The sequence below is a fragment of the Portunus trituberculatus genome, chromosome 16 (assembly GCF_017591435.1).
Source record: "Portunus trituberculatus isolate SZX2019 chromosome 16, ASM1759143v1, whole genome shotgun sequence".
In the NCBI taxonomy this organism is placed as follows: Eukaryota; Metazoa; Arthropoda; class Malacostraca; order Decapoda; family Portunidae; genus Portunus; species Portunus trituberculatus.
In genome coordinates, this window is record NC_059270.1 from 1,004,188 (window position 1) to 1,022,766 (window position 18,579).

The following is an 18,579-nucleotide window of genomic DNA, read 5'->3' on the forward strand; positions in this document are numbered from 1 at the left end:
TAAGGTGGTGCTGAAGGCTTTGTTAACCTTCTTTACACACTTTGGATTGCCAGCAGAGCTGCAGTCCGATCAGGGGACCAACTTTACTTCAAAGTTGTTTAAGGATACGATGACTGCGTGGGGGATCAAGCATATTGTGTCCAGTGCTTATCATCCACAGTCTCAGGGAGCCCTGGAGACATCATCAAACTCTCAAAACCATGCTCAAGAGTTTCTGCATGGAGAGAGATAAGGATTGGGACGAGGGTGTCCCCTTTGTCTTATTTGCGGTGAGAGAAGCGCCCACTGAGTCCTTGGGTTTCTCACCCAATCAGCTAGTGTTTGGACACCGAGTGCGTGGACCGCTCGACGTTGTTCGGGAGGCTTGGTGTCAGCCGTCGCCTGAGCGCCCTGTCTCACTGCTTAAGAGCCTCATGAGCAGTCGAGAAAGATTAGCCAAGGCATTAGAGGTGGCGCAGGCCCACCTGTGTAAGGCCCAGCAGAGTATGAAGGGGTATTATGACCGAAGGGCCGAGTATCGGAGTTTTGCCCTGGAGATGAAGTGCTCGTGCTGTTACCACTTCAGGGCCAGCCGCTTGCTGCCCGCTATAGTGGCCCCTATGTTATAGAGAAGAAGGTAGGTGACCTCGACTACCTGGTGGTCACTCCTGACCGGCGCAAGAGGGCTCAGCTGTGTCACGTTAACATGCTGAAGCCCTATTTTCGTTCTACTAGCCAGAAGGGCTCTTTTAGTTCTGCCGTGCAAGAGGCATCTTCAGTTTTATTTTTCTGCCGGGAGGGAGAGGCTCCAGAAGTTATTGGGCCTGAACCTGTTGTTCCTACAGGGCAGTGGGAACGGAATAGCCTCCATCTCTTGAAAGAGAAGGTTGAACATTTAGGGATCAGCAATATGAGTTGCTTCGGCGGCTGAGAAAGTACTCTTCAGTGTTTAGCAGTGTCCCGGGCAGGACACAGTTGATAGAACACGATATTGATGTTGGGGACGCAGAGCCTGTCAAACTGCCCCCTACCGAGTAAATCCTATGAAGCAAGCACTGGTGGAGAAGGAGTTGGAGTACATGCTTGAGCATGGGCTCATTACTCGGACTTACAGTCAATGGAGTTCCCCAGTCACCCTGCAGCCTAAGCCTGATGGCAAGGTCAGGTTTTGTATTGACTTCAGGCGGGTTAATGCTCTAACAAAAGTAGACACTTATCCCTTGCCCCGTGTAGATGACTCTGTGGACCGAATCGGGTCAGCTACTTTTATCACCAAAGTGGACCTTGTCAAGGGTACTGGCAGGTCCCATTGACGGAGCGGGCTAAGGAGATAGCGAGTTTTGTGGCCAACGGCGCTGTCTATCAGTGCCAAGTGATGCCTTATGGGCTGCGAAATGCCCCAGCCACATTTCAGCGTCTCATGGACCGAGTTACTGATGGTCTGACTCACTGTGTCGTATACATTGATGACGTGGTCATCTATGACACAACATGGGCTGAGCATCTGACTAATGTAGAAGCCCTCTTTGCACGACTCCAGGAAGCGGGATTAGTTGTCAACTTGGAGAAGTGTGAATTTGTACAAGCTCGGGTGCAATACCTGGGTTACCGAGTGGGCCATGGCTACATCACTCCTCCTGAAGCCAAAGTAGAAGCGATCAGGCGGTTCCCCGCACCGACCTGTCGCCGTGCCTTGCAGAGATTCTTAGGAGTGGTAGGTTACTACCGTCGTTTTGTACCGGGTATTCGACCCTCCTGGCACCTCTTACAGATCTCTTGCAGAAGGGTAAGAAGTGGGTCTGGAGTGAAGACTGTGAGAGCGCCTTCCACCGAGTTAAGACCATTTTATGCGAGATGCCAGTGCTCCAGGCCCCTGACTTCAGAAGAAGTTTTGCTCTCGCAGTAGATGCCAGTCAGGTGGGAGTAGGCGCAGTTTTATTGCAGCCTGATGACCAGGGTGTTAACCACCCTGTGTGTTATTTTTCGAAAAGTTTACTCCCGCCCAGAAGAACTATTCAGTCATTGAGCAAGAGCTGCTTGCCATTTTGTTAGCCTTGCAGCATTTTGAAATTTACATCCCCGCTTATGGGCCCCAAGTAGTCATCTATTCAGATCATAGTCCCCTTCAGTTCTTAGAAAAGTTTAAATTTAAAATCAGCGTTTAACTCGCTGGAGTCTTCTACTCCAGGAGTACAATATCATTGTCAGACATATAAAAGGAGCAGACAACGTTGTAGCTGATTGTCTGTCCGGGGCCATTCCCTTTAATCAGTTCCATGCCTTTTAAAAATTTTGTAAATGTTTTGTTTCCAAAATTTTTTCTTTTAAGGAGGGCGTGTGAGGGCACCGCATTATTTCCCCTTTATTTAATTATATTATATGTGTAGCCCACCCAGCGGGCCCCTCGGGCTGTTCTGTTGAGCAGACAACCCCCTCCCTCTTTGTTTCCACCATTTTGTGCGCTGCGAGCGAGTCAGTACCAGCCAGTCTTCAGCGGAGGTAGACACGTGCGCTCTGGCACAGGCACAGAGACACGTGTTGCTGGGCTGTTCTTGTTACTCGCTAGTCATTGGTCTGGGAGTTGTGCCCTCCTGTTGAGTAGCTGGCTTGCTACTGGGTAGACCGTGGCTGTGTAGGACAACGGGCTTGTTGTCCTGAGGAAAGTGTAGCCGGTTGGGGCTGCATTTCCTGTTGTGCGTTCGTCCACTCTGGTGTGGCGACGCGGAGGGACGCGTTATTGTTTCGTCCCCTTGCTGTTGGTGGCTGTGGTCACCAGTGTGTTTTGTTGGGTGGCTGTGTGCCCTCACCATCTTTTGTATAGTTTCAGTAGTAAACTGTATTGTAGTGGTAGTAGCCACGCACACTATTGAATGCTGAGAGGCTTCATGTCGGCCAGTAGTGCTAGTGTCGTCCGCCAGACGTGTCTGCGACGAGTATATAGTGGGTGTCACCCGTAGATGGTGTCTGGGCTTGTGTGTACATCACCGGATGTGCTGTACACATCATATATTGCAGTAGTAGTAGGCCAGGGATGTCAGTCTAACAGGTGTTAGTAAGCACTTGTTGTAGTAGGATAGTATAGTAATATAATATACCACACATTGTTCCAGTCTGTGAGTTATCACAGTTTGTGGACAAGGCGGTGGAGAGGCATTAATACTTCATAGAGAAGTGGGTGGAATTGTCCTTGTGGGCGGTTTCTCTAGGGGTATTAAGGCCTCGCCCTGTTACACATAACATCTACCATTTATAAATTCTACTTGGTTGGGTACAGGAGGAGAAGGAGTTGCTGAGGAGATTCCCTTACAGTGGGGGGAAAATATACACTGTTGGCGACCTTGAAAGAACCTGAGGGTTACGTCGGCTGTGAGTTATAGTAGTGGGGACTCTGTGGAGTGTTTATAATCCCCACTGTTCTGACCGTAACAAAGTTGGCGATTTTGCCAGTATAACAGTCTAGTGAGCTGTAGCAGCTAACCGCAGCCGGGTGACGACTTACGTTGCAAACCGTAACAGTGGCGATATAAATAGCTTATAGTGTGTAGTGTTATTGTGTGGGGTATTATTACTTATATTATTTTATTGTTTGTGAAAACGAGTCCTTGTGAGCACCATGGAGAGTGTTACTGGTCTTTTCACTCCAGCAGTGGAGGGTGAGGATGCGAGTGTGAGCCGGCGAGACTCACCACGTGGGTATGATGAGTCGGTGGCGCGTGGGGTCAGTGAGGATCTTTTCATGCCCACTCACCATACACAGGTGCAATATGAATAGTAAATCAACAATCTTTTCAACAACAGTCCTTGGTGTCCAAAAACTTCAACAACAGTCCCTGGAAGGTGCAGCCGCCTGGCGTCACCATCTGGTTTGACGTCACCGAGTCTTTTTCATCTGGCATGTCATTTTCAGCTTGGGAAAGATTATTCTGTCTCTTCTCCAGGAGGCGAGCCACAACCAGAGCTCGGTGTTCCCCGCAGCGCTGCACAGACACGGCCCACTCACACAGGGTCCTCACAATGGCTTCATCACTATTGTTGGCTGCATTGTTGCTGCTGCTACTGCTACTGCTGTTGTTTCCAGGGTAAGCTGTGCTGCTGCAGCTGCTATTGCTGCTTGGGTTCTCATTAGTTGTTTCCTTTGAAGACCCAAATATTTTGTTATACAGAGTGTCGAGAGAATTGTTTGAGTCGACGCGATCAAAGCAGTGACGATCCAGAGAGTCCAGCGCACCCAACACCCGGTTGATGGTGGAGCCAGCAACATTCACGGCATACTTGTCCAGCGACCACCTGTTCTCTGCTGACCGACTTCGTTGACGAATGTGTTCCTCCATGACACGCAGCTGTGCCCTTATGTGCTGATTGTTGTAGCGTGGGGGCATGGGCAGGTCTGAGGGGGGGCAGGGGAGGAGGTCTAGAGGGGAGCCAGTCAGCCAGGAAGATGCTTTACCCTCCCCAGCATTGTTCCACACCATGGCAGTTGGACAGTCAAGGGTGATTGCCTGGAAGGAAAGCATTTTTTGTCAATAACCATCAAGAGTCTAGTACATACATATACATAGTTACATCTCAGGGTTTGTCTTCTTTAATACATGAAATGGTAGATGATACCTTTGTTTATTTGTGTGTCTTAATGGAACAGCACTTGCATATACATACTAGTAACTCCCACATCCCTTTCAGTGCTTCATGAAACCCAACCATTCACATGCACTCACTATTGTTGCCCTCTGTTCAACTTCACCACATATGCTCTCTCTTGCTTGCTGCACAACTATCCTTCTTTCAATCATTGCTCGCTTCAAAAGTTCAGTAAAATATGGAAATAACACAACTAACTCTTAATTAAGAACCCACCATTGGTTCAAGCATCACTGAGTTGAGTGGCAAGAAAATCTGTGCAATATGTCCCTCCCTAAATTTGTGTTCAGTTTTGTTGAATCTAAGCCCTAACCTAACCTAACCTAATGTAGTAACGATATATTTACAGAAACATTCCCATTCACACGTTTGTAATGCTAAGTGTTTTTCACCTGGATAAAGCACGAGGTAGCTTGAACAACAGGCCGGTGTTGGTGGCAAGACAGCAACTCCTGGAAGGTGGACATGAGAGGGTTGACGGTGGAGCCTGCTGGCTGGTTACTGCCTGATGCTGGGGCACTCACACTGATCCTGAAACACATACAAAGATTACTCATTATAATCAACAGGAGACAAATCGCTGAGAAATACATGACTGTAAATGATAAAGAGAGTTGATGTCTTGTAATGAACTCTTTCTTTCTTAATCCCTTCAATACCGAGACATATTTCTACCATGATTTTTGGATATGATTACACAATTTTATTTGCATTAGAATCGGTCTATGGAGGTCAGAAGATTAATGGCCAGAGTCTTTACAATTCTATTCCCAACATATGTTTCTGAAGCTGTGTAAAATCACCAAATAGTAACCAGAATGAATATGGAAAGACGTCCTGTTACTGAAGGGGTTAAAATGAAGGTGCAACTCTGCCCTATCAAATGAAATCCTGACACACAAAGAATGAACAGAGACAGCCAGCATACTAACCCATTACTGCTTGGATTAACAGGTGACTGAGGTCTTGGAGAGGAGTAACCTGAATCGTGGCAGAGCTGGGTCAGTTTTACGGCGGAGTAGTGAGCCAGTTTACGGGAGAGGTACTCGGATTGAGTGATTTCATCGAGGTACTGCAGAGGCAAGGGCAGCACCACCCTCAACACGACGTCATGCTCACTCCCTCGCCAACGCACAAACGCATCAACCACCCACTCCAGCAGTTCCTGACGGTCAAGTAGCCCCTCCTTCATGGAAAAAAGGATAAACCATTGTAGTAAGGATGTACATCTCCCAAAAACACCAAAAAACCTTCTTAAACCATTGTAGTTAGAATGTACACCTCAAAACTTGTTTATTACGCCAATTATTTTTCTTCATATTACAAACATAGGCTTAAGTCATGGATGTAAAGAAAATTCAACCTTTTTGAACCTTTTAGATAGAGTAAGGTGTGTCACAGCAGCCAGTGAACCCTACAGAGGATGACTCAACACACCTGATACATGAAGTGAGCCAACTGAAGGCAGTAATTCCAGTTACGCAGCACATGAGCCAGCTGGGCGGCTGTAGTGTTCTGTCCTGTCCCAGCTGCTGGTGTGCTTCCACCAGAGGATCCTGACAAACCTAGAATGTAGAAGTTTGAAGAAAATTATTCTTAAATGTCTTATTTCTCAGCACAAGGCAGCCAGGGACTCTAATCCACCACCAGTAATGGCTGGTTTGGTTGCCATTGTTCAGCGAGATGGAAAGACATGTAACACTAACAGGTGAAAGGCTCAACTGTCAATGTCAAAATCTACACACACACACACACTCCATAACAAAGCCTAGAAAATAATGAATCAATTAAAATTTTGAAATAACGAATGTAATGTAATGTAACGTACCTCAGCCTCCTGCGATAAATACAAACATGGGACAATACTCATATAATCACAGTATTACGATCATCATCAATTTTTGTATAATTTCTGTATTCTTTGCCAGCTTCCCTCACACATTCCACTAACTCTCTTTTGTCCAGTGGTGTGGCTGACTCACCTGGATTGTGTGGGCTGGACTGCGGTGGCTGGGCTGGTGTGGAGGAAGGGGTGCTGGTGACTGAGGCTGGTGAGGTCATGGTGCCGCCCGGTGTGCTGCTCCCTGCTGGTGCTCCCACAGGTGGCGTGGCAGCGGAGGGGTTGCCAAGGTAGATCTCCGCTATTTTGTTCAGCTGTTCCCTCAGGAGTCTGGTCAGAGTCTGTGTCCACTCTGTCAGGAAAATGAATACATGAAGAGAATCAAAATAGAAAATAAGTGAATGAATAAATAAATTAATAAATATACACACATACACACACACATCTACATATCAGATCAAAATCCTATTATGCCTCAACTCTCATCAGGAATAGAAAGAGAGGAAAAGGTTCTCAGTTTTGTTTCTTTTGGTTAGCTTTTCTGACATGGAATGAACTAGTGGCTTGTGTTTTGGTGCAAGTATGTCAAGCAATCCCTGCGTTACAGTGCCTACCATGGGTGGACACACAGTCTGCTTACCTTGTGCAATGTCTGGCTGTTGTCGTTTCTTGATCTTTGATTCAGCCACTTTTGACTCCTGGTAAGCAGACGTCATTTTGATGAACCATGTTGCCCTCAGCATGGGCACCGAGTACTCACACAGCGTCAGGAACATGTCTTCGCGTTTGCTGAAGATTGGAACCTGAAATGTCACAAATCCATTAGAAACTCAAAATAACTACTATAAAAATATCAAAGAAAAAGGCAGTTCACAACATACTTATTATAACTATGAGTAAATGCACCACACTTCTCACTTTGCATCCACAATGTAAAGCACAGAGGAAACACATGCAGTGAACACAATATCAATGACAGCCCATAATGACTTCAGGGACTACCAAATGTAGGTCTGATAACTGATAGCTTCTTGCAGCTTCCCTTACTTTCTGATGCTCTTATATTAATACTAAAATGCTGAAATTCAAATTTTGCAATAGTGAATTTGAAATAAAACTTACCTTTTTTGCCAGGGAGGTCAAAGGTTTGGAGCCGGCAAGGTCCTTGAACCAAGCTTCAATTGCTGCCTTGGATCTTGGCGTGACAAGCCAGAAATTGTCTTTAATATTAATCTGTTGTTTCTTCCTGGCTGTGTCTGGCAGCTGGTTGCACTCTGCCTTCTTCTTGAGGATGGCATTAAAGTAATTTGCAACCTAAAAAGAGATGCATATCATTAGCTGAGAGTAAATACAAATAAACAGGATGCATTTTGAATAATTGTGTATGAAAGTAAATTGTACAACTGCAAAAAGTTACTGTTACAACATATTCATGTGTTACTGTTGTACTGTTGCTGAGTTACAAGATGCCCAATGCTGTCTTTCTTCCCTTTAAGCTGTGTATGGCCTTCATTGTCATTGTGATGTGTTACTTATCTTTATATCTGTGTACCAACACTTCATTACTCTCCTGGTGATGGAAAGATGGGGCAGTTTAAATGGAGTCTATCACGAGATGTCACTTCTGCATCCAACTCTCAAGCATGCATTCAATCACAGTGAATTACCTTTCCTGCTGTGAGAAACTGTAGTATACTACTTGGTCCAACTCGAGGCTGTGACAAAGCTGCCTGGGGTTAGAATCACATCAATGTAGCTCACTACTGCTGTGTACAAATATTACTGTGCACACACAGCAAAATACAAGTGGAGTCACTCTGCTAATCTGTGCATTTCTAGTTTATCAGATAAACTCAAAATGCATAGTACATAGTATACAAATCAATATGTGCACACCTCCTTGCTCTTATAAACAACTTGCACTTCTACAAGGAATGACATCAAAACTTGTTGACAAACTATCAGTAAATATAAATGTTTAGGTATGAACAACAGAAGTGGATACAGCTTCCAAACATGTCATAATACATTAACATTGAAAGGTCCCTCTGAGGTGGGAATGACTGTCACGTGCTTGTATACTGAGTGCTGCACTTCACAATTAATATTGAAATCAAGAATTATGTTAATCAAAGTAAAATGGTACACTTCCAAAATCTTAGCATTATGAATTGGTAGAAAAGTACAATTAATATATCAGTCATTCAATAATCCATACAGTACATCAATGGGGAAGCATAACTGTTTCACTGATGAAATATACAATGCTATAATTTTCATAGTAGAGAAAAAGAAGAAATGCACAATTACTAAATCCACATTAGAGACCTTCAATAAAAGAGAACTGGTGTGAGGATGACACCTGGTGATACAAATTCTTCCCAAGACATTCCACTGTAGAGGCTGTATCATGTACAGTAATAGGATCAGATCCTAATAACATCAAAGCAATTATATATGTCAACACATGACAGTTTCCCCATTTCTGCTGATTTTCACTCCACTCGTATATTTAAATGCATCCAGATTAGTTTTATCACAGGTCCTGTATTTTGTAATAAATCACCTTATATGATGGCAATGCTTTCAACACACACATTAGTTGAATCAGAGCCTCAATCTTGTTGCTAGATCTTTAAATATTATATCATGGAACTGATTCTTAGCAAATAAACATCATCATAACATTTGTCACTACTCAACCTTATGAACTTGTTCCAGTGTAGCTATAGCCACGTATCACACACAAGTAACCCACTGTCTACCACAACACCACACACACTGACACATACCTTGGCCGGCGTGATGGACGTGTTCTGAGCGCTGCTGTACTCATCCTGGATCTGTGGCCGGTGAGTGAACCCCTGCTTCACACTCACATCATCCAGCTCATCCTGAAAGTATACACCACAAAAACATTCAAGAGGATCAAATACTGAGCTAGTATATACAGCAGTAAACAATGCAGTATGATTTCCCTTTTCAGAAAACCATGAAAGAACATTTAAAACCAGAATACAAATATGATTCAAATGTTGCCACAAAATGCACTTTTCCTATTCCCCTGAAAGCAGCTCTGAGTGAGTGAATGAGGCTCTTCTGCCAACAAACACATGCTTTTGTATTGTATCTGGATGAAAAAGGAAAAACTGAGAAAAGTACAGAAAAGTAATAATGATAACATACACTAATAATAAATACAAAAATAGGCTAAATAATAACAATTCTATTAAAGAAAATCATGTATTGTCTCCCTGAGTAGTGAAAGGGATCTTACATGATTCACTCTACATGTGGCAATGTTCTGTGGTAGGCATGTTTAATAGTCTGGTTCTAGTGACTTATTCTGTGCATATGTGTGACTGAGTGGGGTGTGTCACATTTATGGCTCCGTGTTCCACCTGGTTTGAGTTTTGGTGCCTGTCGTGTCCAGCAGGGCATGAGATAACTGTGCCTTGTTTTAGTGAGGTCACATAAGCCTAACCTTGTCCTGTGCATAGACCTACAATTTTTTATGTCCTTGCCTCACACTCCTTTACTACATCAATCCCTCCAAGTTGCTGCCTGCTTGGGTGAGTGTTAGTAGTGGTTGGTCTGCTGTGGTCTAGTGTAAGTAGTAGTGCTGCAACAGTTGGCTTAACTGCTTCAGTACTGGGATGCATTTTTACTATTAGTTTGGGTATGATTAGATTAATTCACTTACATCAGGAAGGGACTCTCTCCATTTATTTAATAGTTAGCATGTAGGTGAGAATACATAAGAATCAATATAGTTTTAGTGTGTTGTGGTACTTGGACGGTAGAGAAAAAAAAAAAAAAAAAGGAAAAAAAGAATCACCCTTTGCCACTAGTACAAAATTGTGGTCCCAGGCAGAGAAAAAGGAAGTCAAACTGGTCATGTAAGAAAACCTCACACTTTGGCACATATTAGAGGTGTTGAAAGCATCAGTCTCTTGGATGGTAGAAAAAAAAATAATAGCACAAGCACTCGTAAAACTATGTGGTACCGGGCTGAGAAAAAAAAGAAAAAAGTCAAACAGCTCATCCCGGAAACTCGTGGATTTGGGTACATATAAGAGGTGTTGAGGGCATAAGTCTCTTGTATGGCAGAAAAAAAAAAAAGAAAATAACACAAGCTTTAGTAGAGAATTGTGGTCCTGGGCTGAGAAAAAGAAAGTCAAACCCTCGCACTTTGGCACATATAACGTGTGTTGAGGGCATGAGTCTCTTAGATGGCAGAAAATAAAATAGAAAAAAAAATCACGGAAGCTCTAGTATAGAATTATGGTCTCGGGCTGAAGGGAAAAAAAAAAAAAAAAAAAATCAAAACTCATTCCGGACACTCGCACTTAAGCACAAAAAAGACGTGTTGAGGGCATATAAGAGGTGTTTAGGACATAAATTTCTCGCAGCACACACTAAAATCGAGTCTGCGTCACCTATGCAGTGTGCTGGACCAACATACAGGTCAATGGGGGAAGGATTGGACCAAGGGACGGAGGTGAGGGACACAATAACACTCAACATATGGACTTCACTGCTACCATTCAGCACTCTTATTGTGAAGCGTGAGTCACTGTACCTCTTTCTGTTTGGCATCTTGTGGATAGACGTCTGGAGGTCCTAGTTTTTGACGTTTGAGGGGCCGCTTCTCAGCTGACGCCACGGCCATCATCTTGGCGGAGTTGTTGTGGTGACGGCGCGCCTCTTCCCAACGGTACTCCACCCTGGCCAGAAAGGAGAAAATTTAATTAATGTGATGACCTACAGAGAAATAGAAAGCAAAATAGGTTAAAGAAAAAGTAAGAATGTAATTTGGTGCAACTTACAAGTGTTTTAGGACATGATCTATATGAAACAAAGCAGAATAAGACAAAAATGATAGTGTGTCAGAAATATATGCGACTTTCTTCCGTGTCTCTCCTTATGAGGTTTCCTACTATAAGGTCGCGTTTTCTTAGGATGACGTTAGCGAATGGGAGGAATTCATTGATACGTAATATTGATACGTCGTATTGTGGCATTGTACGACCTATTGCACACACACACACACACACACACTGCGTAGTGTAGTGGTTAGCACGCTCGACTCACAATCGAGTGCGCCCGGATTCCAGTCCCGGGGGCGGTGAGGCAAATGGGCAAGCTTCTTAACGTGTAGCATCTAGCTGTAAATAGGTACGGGATGTAACTCGAGGGGTTGGGGCCTCGCTTTCCCGGTGTGTGGAGTGGTCTCAGTCCTACCCGATTATCGGTTACTACGAGCTCTGAACCCTTCCTGTAGGGGAAAGACTGGCTGGGTGACCAGCTGACGACCGTGGTGAATAACACAACTGGTGGTAGCAGTCACCATACACGTACATCACAGCAAAGCACAGCACACCACTACCACCACCACTACTGTCACACACCATAACATACCACACAATACCACCACATCCGGTATCTAGGCAACCGAACCCTTCCCGTCTCGCCCTATACCTGTACCTGTACCTGCTCCCGCACCTACGCCTGCGCCCGCGCCCGCACCCGCGCCTACGCCAACACCCGCGTCCACGCCCGCATCTTCTCCACCAATCACCGCCCACTTTGCTCAGTTCCGCACCCTCTCCACCAATCACCGCCTTGCTCCAGGCCCGCTCCTTCGTCTCGCACCCGCCCAACTCCACCCTGCATGGTCGGCCCTGCCGCCTTCCTCTACTAGGGAAACAACTCTTTAAACGTATTTTCTCAGGTTTTGCATGCGTTTCAAAGTGTTTTCGGGATTCTGGGTATAGGAGGGGTAGAGGAGGAGGAGGAGGAAGGGAGAGATAGAGTGTGAGAGTAAGGGAGGGGAGTCATTCTCCAAACGTATAAAGAGAAAAAATGCATCTCGGCGCAAGGGTAAGACTATTTCTCTTTTATAAATGGAGTTGGCATTGTTCTGATATCTGATTTGTTATTAGCAAAGCAAAGCAAGTTTCAAGCAGCAATATAATCGACTTTAGAGGTGTTTTGTTTAACGAAAAAATAACATTAAATTCACTACATAATATATATATCTTTTTTAAAAAGCACGCCTAGGATGGTTTTGGTGCTTGATATAACACTTGGAAAATATGAAAAACATGAACCAAGTAATAATATTCCCTAAAATTTAGTCCAACTATTCGTATTTTCAAATTTTAAAAACTTTAACGGTACCAAAATAGAAAACAAAATTCTTTATATGACAAGGAATCTGTCTTTTCATTATTTGGCTGGAAAGCAAAAATTTTCGTATTCAGAAAATGTAATATAATGTAGTGTGGCTGTGCTTTCCATCTCGACATCATGATGTATTTGTGACACCGTTAGTTTGAATACAGACCGCTGATTGGACATCGCTACGTAAACAAAAGACTCGGTAAGATTATTCTATTTTGGTTATTAGTTAAACTATTCATTGCGTCTAAAAGTGTAGTATATTCCAGTCTGGGCGCCTTTTTTCTTCTCGTGATTTTTAAAATGAATTACGTACGTACGTAAATATTGGGCTACAGCTGGGCACCTCAGCCATCCCTTCCCCCAATGTCAGTCCACCAACGTTTGCCTGCACTCCCTTGTGTTTCCAGACCCAGAGAATGAAGCCAAGTCAGAATCAACTAATAAAGTAGATAAATAGCCCATTACTGTGTTAAATAAAGCAATGGTTATGTATACCCCCGTTCAAACCGCCCAGCGCTCACCATGACCAGGATCAAGTCACTCTCCTCCACACACCCGTCTCTCCCTCTGTCAATTCATCAATATTTCCTTCAGTTCTTAGTGTTTCCTACTGTTGCCTGCCTGAAATGCATGAGTGTAGTGATAGGAGAAAGAAATGAATGGAAATGTGTGTAAAGGTATAGTAGTAGTAGTAGTAGTAGTAGTAGTAGTAGCAGGAGCAGCATTATCATCATTATTGTTATTAGTATTATTATATATGTGTGTGTGTGTGTGTGTGTGTGTGTGTGTGTGTGTGTGTGTGTGTGTGTGTGTGTGTGTCTGAGGAGGGCTGTTCAACGTAAATTATTCTCCCTCTCCCTCTCTGTCTGACAGTCTTTGACATGTCACTAGAACCATAATAAACACCCTTGAAAACCTGCATCACTATTAAAGAGCCGTATTCTGAAATTATCTGCTCACACCACGACTGTTTTCCAAGGCAACAGAGATGATTAGCCAGTTCTCAAAAGAGTGTTTCTCCTGTTAATAATGCAAATATGTTGTTAATCTGTCACTAGACATTTACTGCGCAGACGAGTTATTCTGATCTCTATAGAACATTATAGTGCTATTACATACTCCGCAGCACTGTATAGACTCGATTCCACCCAACAGAAAGGCGGCCACACGATAAATAGATCAACAGAAAATAACCCAGATATCAACGGAGAAATTAGTGCGACATTGAATATGAAAATTAGTTTTAACCTAACCTTTTCAATACTAGGACGCATTTTCACCTTGAGATTTTGTACGATTAAGATTATTTCATCGACATTAGGAAGCGTCTACGGAGGTCAAAAGATTAATGGCCACAGTCTTCACAATTTTAATCCCCACACAAGTTTCTGAAGCTGTATAAAATCACCAAATAGTAGCCAGGACTATGAAAATGGTACTTATGGGGTTAATTAATGTTACACGGTTTGGACTTTTCTGTTTACCTATTCACTTACTTGGTTCATGTATGCAGAGCTGTAGACATTTAATACAGCGAGGAATCACTGATCGCTAACACAGTGAGTGCTTCGTAAACACCTTTGTCAACTACTAAGCGTTTCAGAGAGTTTGAGGGCACGTTTTTCTAGAATAACTTTGTAAGGAACACGCATATCATTATGAAATTTTGCCACAGTACTTGACACCCTCCCCGAATATCCCAATGTGTCAATAATCGTCAACAGTATATAATAATGGCACTTCTCCCTATAAAAACAGGAGAAAGTCACTTATCCCTCACGAAGAAATGGACAAGTGGTGAGAAATGGTGACGTAGTACTATCTGTGACGTAGTAACAAGCTCCACCCACATAGTCCCTCCCCCTGCTCCTACCCTCCCTCTCTTCCATCCCCCTCCCAATATTTCGCTCCCTTCCTTAATTGTTTTAACTTCTCAGGTTTCAGGAACGTGGCATTATCCTCACGTCAACTTATCTAACATGATCCAATTATCGAATCAAAAACATTCTCCCAACCAATTGTACCTCATTTCTAAAGCCATCTTACTGTCAGCCGCAACGAAGGTAGCTGTGATGTTGCACCGCCTAGGAAATTAAGAGTGACGCCTATATTAACTTACCTGCGAGCTGGAGTGGATACGTTGAAATTATCATTGATGGTACCAGGATTTGATTGCCCTGGGAGGTACTGAGGAAAATAATTAAAGCTGCTAATCTGTCCGGGAAAGGCAGCATGCTGACTGTAGTTCAGGTGCCTGTATGTCTGTGTGGGTGGAACGAAATCGGTGCGGTGTATCGCTGTCTGTGGTTCCTGCCAATAGCTTGTACATAACGGGTGTCTGTCAAGTCCCGAGAGGTTTTCCAGGCCCGTGTTATACAGAGAGTCGTCCTTAATGGTCCAGGTGCCGGGACCACGCCACATGTTGACTACTTTAACTTTTTCTTGTATTGGTAATCACACAAATTTTCTTGTAGAGTGGTTAATGATCGTCACCCAATTAGCACTGAATTTTCCTTCTTGGTCTGACAGTCGCCAACAAAAGCAGGTATCTTTTTTCTCACGTATAAACTCGTCATCCTGGTCGGTCATAGGCTTAGACCAAACAACGAAATTTGTGCTTCTAGAATCTATAAAAAAGGAACAAAATCTGCAGCCCCTCGATGTGTCTGTGTGGCCGCACCACAACTGATCTTCTATCGGTCTTTGTGTGAGGGAAATGACCCTCACTTGGTACAAATTGATTCAGAAAGCTTCACAGATATATTTCGAAACTCATCACTCAACCATTTGTATTACCAGATCCAATTGCCATTCTCTTTGTAGCTATCTGCATTGTCTTGAGATTATTTGTTTCAATCTTTATACTTTACTTTGCTGTTTTGTTTCCAGGTTTCTTTGCTGAAGCACAAAGAGCATGACTCACTCCGTGGTAAGACAAGGATAGAAGCAGCTGGCATGACTATTCTGTGAAGCTTTGAGTGCTGCGCAGTGGAAAAAAAGCCGTTATTTGTTTGGGAAAAGCGTTTTCAATAATTCTCTTTACATTACAAACCATGATTACAACATGCAAGTTAATCCTTACTGAGTGTAATAATATTGAGTCACTATTCTAGGTAAATGAAATGTATAGATACCTTATTGATATACTGTCACTGAAGTGGCTTAAAATATTGAAGACTCTTGGATATAAGGTGGATCATTACTTTCTAATGAGTAAACATGTGCTGGATATAGCTGTATTTACGGGTTATGAACAAAATAGCTCTGTTTATGATGGCGGGATTTGCATAACCTGTTTTTAATTGCACCATGAGGAAAAATTGATCTATATATGCCTGGCTGGACCTCGCTTGTGACGCGTTTCGGAGCATCGATCACTTGCTTGTTGCCGTCTTTCAAATGGTAGTCTATCCTAAGAAATTACATTCACTCTTGCTACATTCCCACTTTATTTCATATTTCGCAGCCTGTGACGGGAAAGTAAACCGTAGCTAGCAACAGTCGCTCGTGCAGCAGGCGGTGTGTACGGTGACGATAGGTATACTAGACCCGTCAGGTAACATATGTAGAGCTGACTGATCACAGGATTATGCTTACACAGTACAGTATTGTTGGCCCGCCGGCTCTACCCGTCACTCAAACAATTTCCAGGGACTGACGCATAAATATGAATGCTGATTGTTTTTACGAATAAATGCAAAATGAAGAGACTGCTAATGATTATGATATATTACGAAAACATGTATGAATTTTCTAAGGAGAAGTAAATAAACGATTTTTTTTAAGCAGGTGCGTCATTGTGACCATGGAATGATTGAAAAACGTAATTATCAGTACCGAAAAATTAATGCCAAGCGTGCATCAGTATTAAGATTTCTCATACGATCCCAAGGTAACTCACTGCGTCCATATCCAGGAACCACAACACTGCTGCTATTACTGCTGCTGTTGTTGCTACTGCTATTGCTACTGTAGACGTGAAGGGTACCGAAAAATTAATGCCTAACGTGCATCAGTATCAAGATTTCTCATACTATCCCAAGATAACTCACTGCGTCCATATCCAGGAACCACAACACTGCTGCTATTACTGCTCCTGTTGTTGCTACTGCTATTGCTACTGTAGACGTGGAGGGTACAGAAAAATTAATGCCTAACGTGCATCAGTATCAAGATTTCTCATATGATCTCAAGATAACTCACTGCGTCCATATAGGAACCACAACACTGCTGCTATTACTATTGTTGTTGCTGCTGCTATTGCTACTGCAGACGTGGAGGGCCGTGTGATTCACTATTCCCTTTAGCAAATAACAGGAGCAGAGATGAATGATGAAACATGTCTTCGTATAAAAATGGACAGCTAAAAAAAGGTACTAAGTGTGTATCATAAATTTTCTACCATAATAAGAAATTCCTCCCTAATCAATGTAAGTAATACGTTATGGTATTGATGGCTGTGGTAGGTTAGGTGCCATTATTCACGTCCCATTCTCTCTCTCACCCCCCCTCTCTCTCTCCAATGTAGTAAAAAGAACCCTTAAGATGTATCCTAAATTTTATACCTAAGGATGAAAGACCAAGCAGGAAATAATGGACGTTAAGTATTGATTATGTTACGGTAGGTTAGGAGCCATTCTTCATGTCCCATTCTCTCGCCCTCTCTCTTTTATCTGTATTAGGAAGGACAATACTGCTAAAAGACAAAACCTCTTTATCCTGTGCATAATAGGAGTGGGGCAACAATGGCTAACATATAAAGGATGGCGCTAACTTTTATTTATCTTTTTTCATTTGGTGTTATTGATAGTTACAAGCTTTCTGAACCTTTGTATCTAAGTAGTAACTGTTTTTTTTTTATCTGTTTTATTTTACATCAATGGATATCAATTACAAATATTACCAACGTGTCTTTGAATCCAGTGATATCCATGTTCTTTAGCGCATATTCAGAAACGCTTCTCTCTCTCTCTCTCTCTCTCTCTCTCTCTCACCGCGACCATTTTCAAAGACCACAGAGACAATTGGCCGAGTTCTAAAGGATATTTTTCCTGTTGGTAATGCAGAAAACTTGCTAATATGTCACTAGAATTACAAAATCATCCTTAAAAAGCCGTGCCACTTCAACTATAGCCCTTTGAAAATAGTGAAGGTGCTGTGAAGCGCGGAAGTGTTTCAGAAGATGTACTTTATTTGCTTTCTGTAACTCTATATCTTGCGTTTTCTCATTATCAGCGGCTCACGGTATACACTAAATGGGTTAAAATCATCACATACCCGCTACTTTCCACCTCAGGACACAAAACACATGGGAGACACTCAGCGTCGCAAGAACCACCTCGGAATATACAAGTTACCCATTTAAGAAGTTCCGAATGTGTTTTAACTCCTTCAGTACTGGAACGCATGTTTTAACCACGAGTTTTGGGTATGATTGGACGATTTTACTTACATTAGGAAGGGTCTATGAAGGTCAGAAGATTAATGGCCAGTCTTCACTATTTTAATCCCCTATCTAAGTTCCTGAAGCTGTATAAACGAAATAGTAAGCAGAATGAATATGGAAACACGTCATGTTACTGAATGGGTTAAGTCGACGTTCGATCTTGCTATTCTGCCATCAAATACATTCACGAGGAGAAGGAGACGCGAGGGGGAATGTCCACAGGGAAAAATCTATATAGGGAAATATGTGCAGTGAGGAAGGAAGGTGGGTGGGAGGAGGGAGCGGGACGGAAGAAAATGTCAGGAAGGGAAAATGTGCAAGAGGGAATATGACCGCATTCCTGCCAAGCCAGAGTGGAGAGGCCGGGAACTCTTTGGCATTGCAGTGGGAATCATCACCCGGGAATGGAATACTGAAGTTCATCCATGTGTTTCGGGAATTGCCATCACTTTCCTTTTTTTACCCCTGAGACTCAACTGGCGATCAAGTT

General features: G+C 43.1%; 1 protein-coding gene across 1 annotated transcript in view; it reads right to left on the reverse strand.

The window, feature by feature from the left end:
• The window catches only part of LOC123504465 (mediator of RNA polymerase II transcription subunit 12-like protein), a 50,633-nt gene extending 35,314 nt beyond the window's left edge, over window positions 1–15,319 (reverse strand). Inside the window, 10 exon segments of the mRNA XM_045254989.1 lie at window positions 3,728–4,478; window positions 5,010–5,148; window positions 5,550–5,803; window positions 6,055–6,182; window positions 6,600–6,809; window positions 7,098–7,260; window positions 7,580–7,771; window positions 9,250–9,351; window positions 11,040–11,184; window positions 14,763–15,319. Of these exon segments, the coding sequence (XP_045110924.1) occupies window positions 3,728–4,478; window positions 5,010–5,148; window positions 5,550–5,803; window positions 6,055–6,182; window positions 6,600–6,809; window positions 7,098–7,260; window positions 7,580–7,771; window positions 9,250–9,351; window positions 11,040–11,184; window positions 14,763–15,064 (2,386 nt within the window). The 5' untranslated portion in view covers window positions 15,065–15,319.
• Between the last annotated feature and the right edge of the window lie 3,260 nt (window positions 15,320–18,579).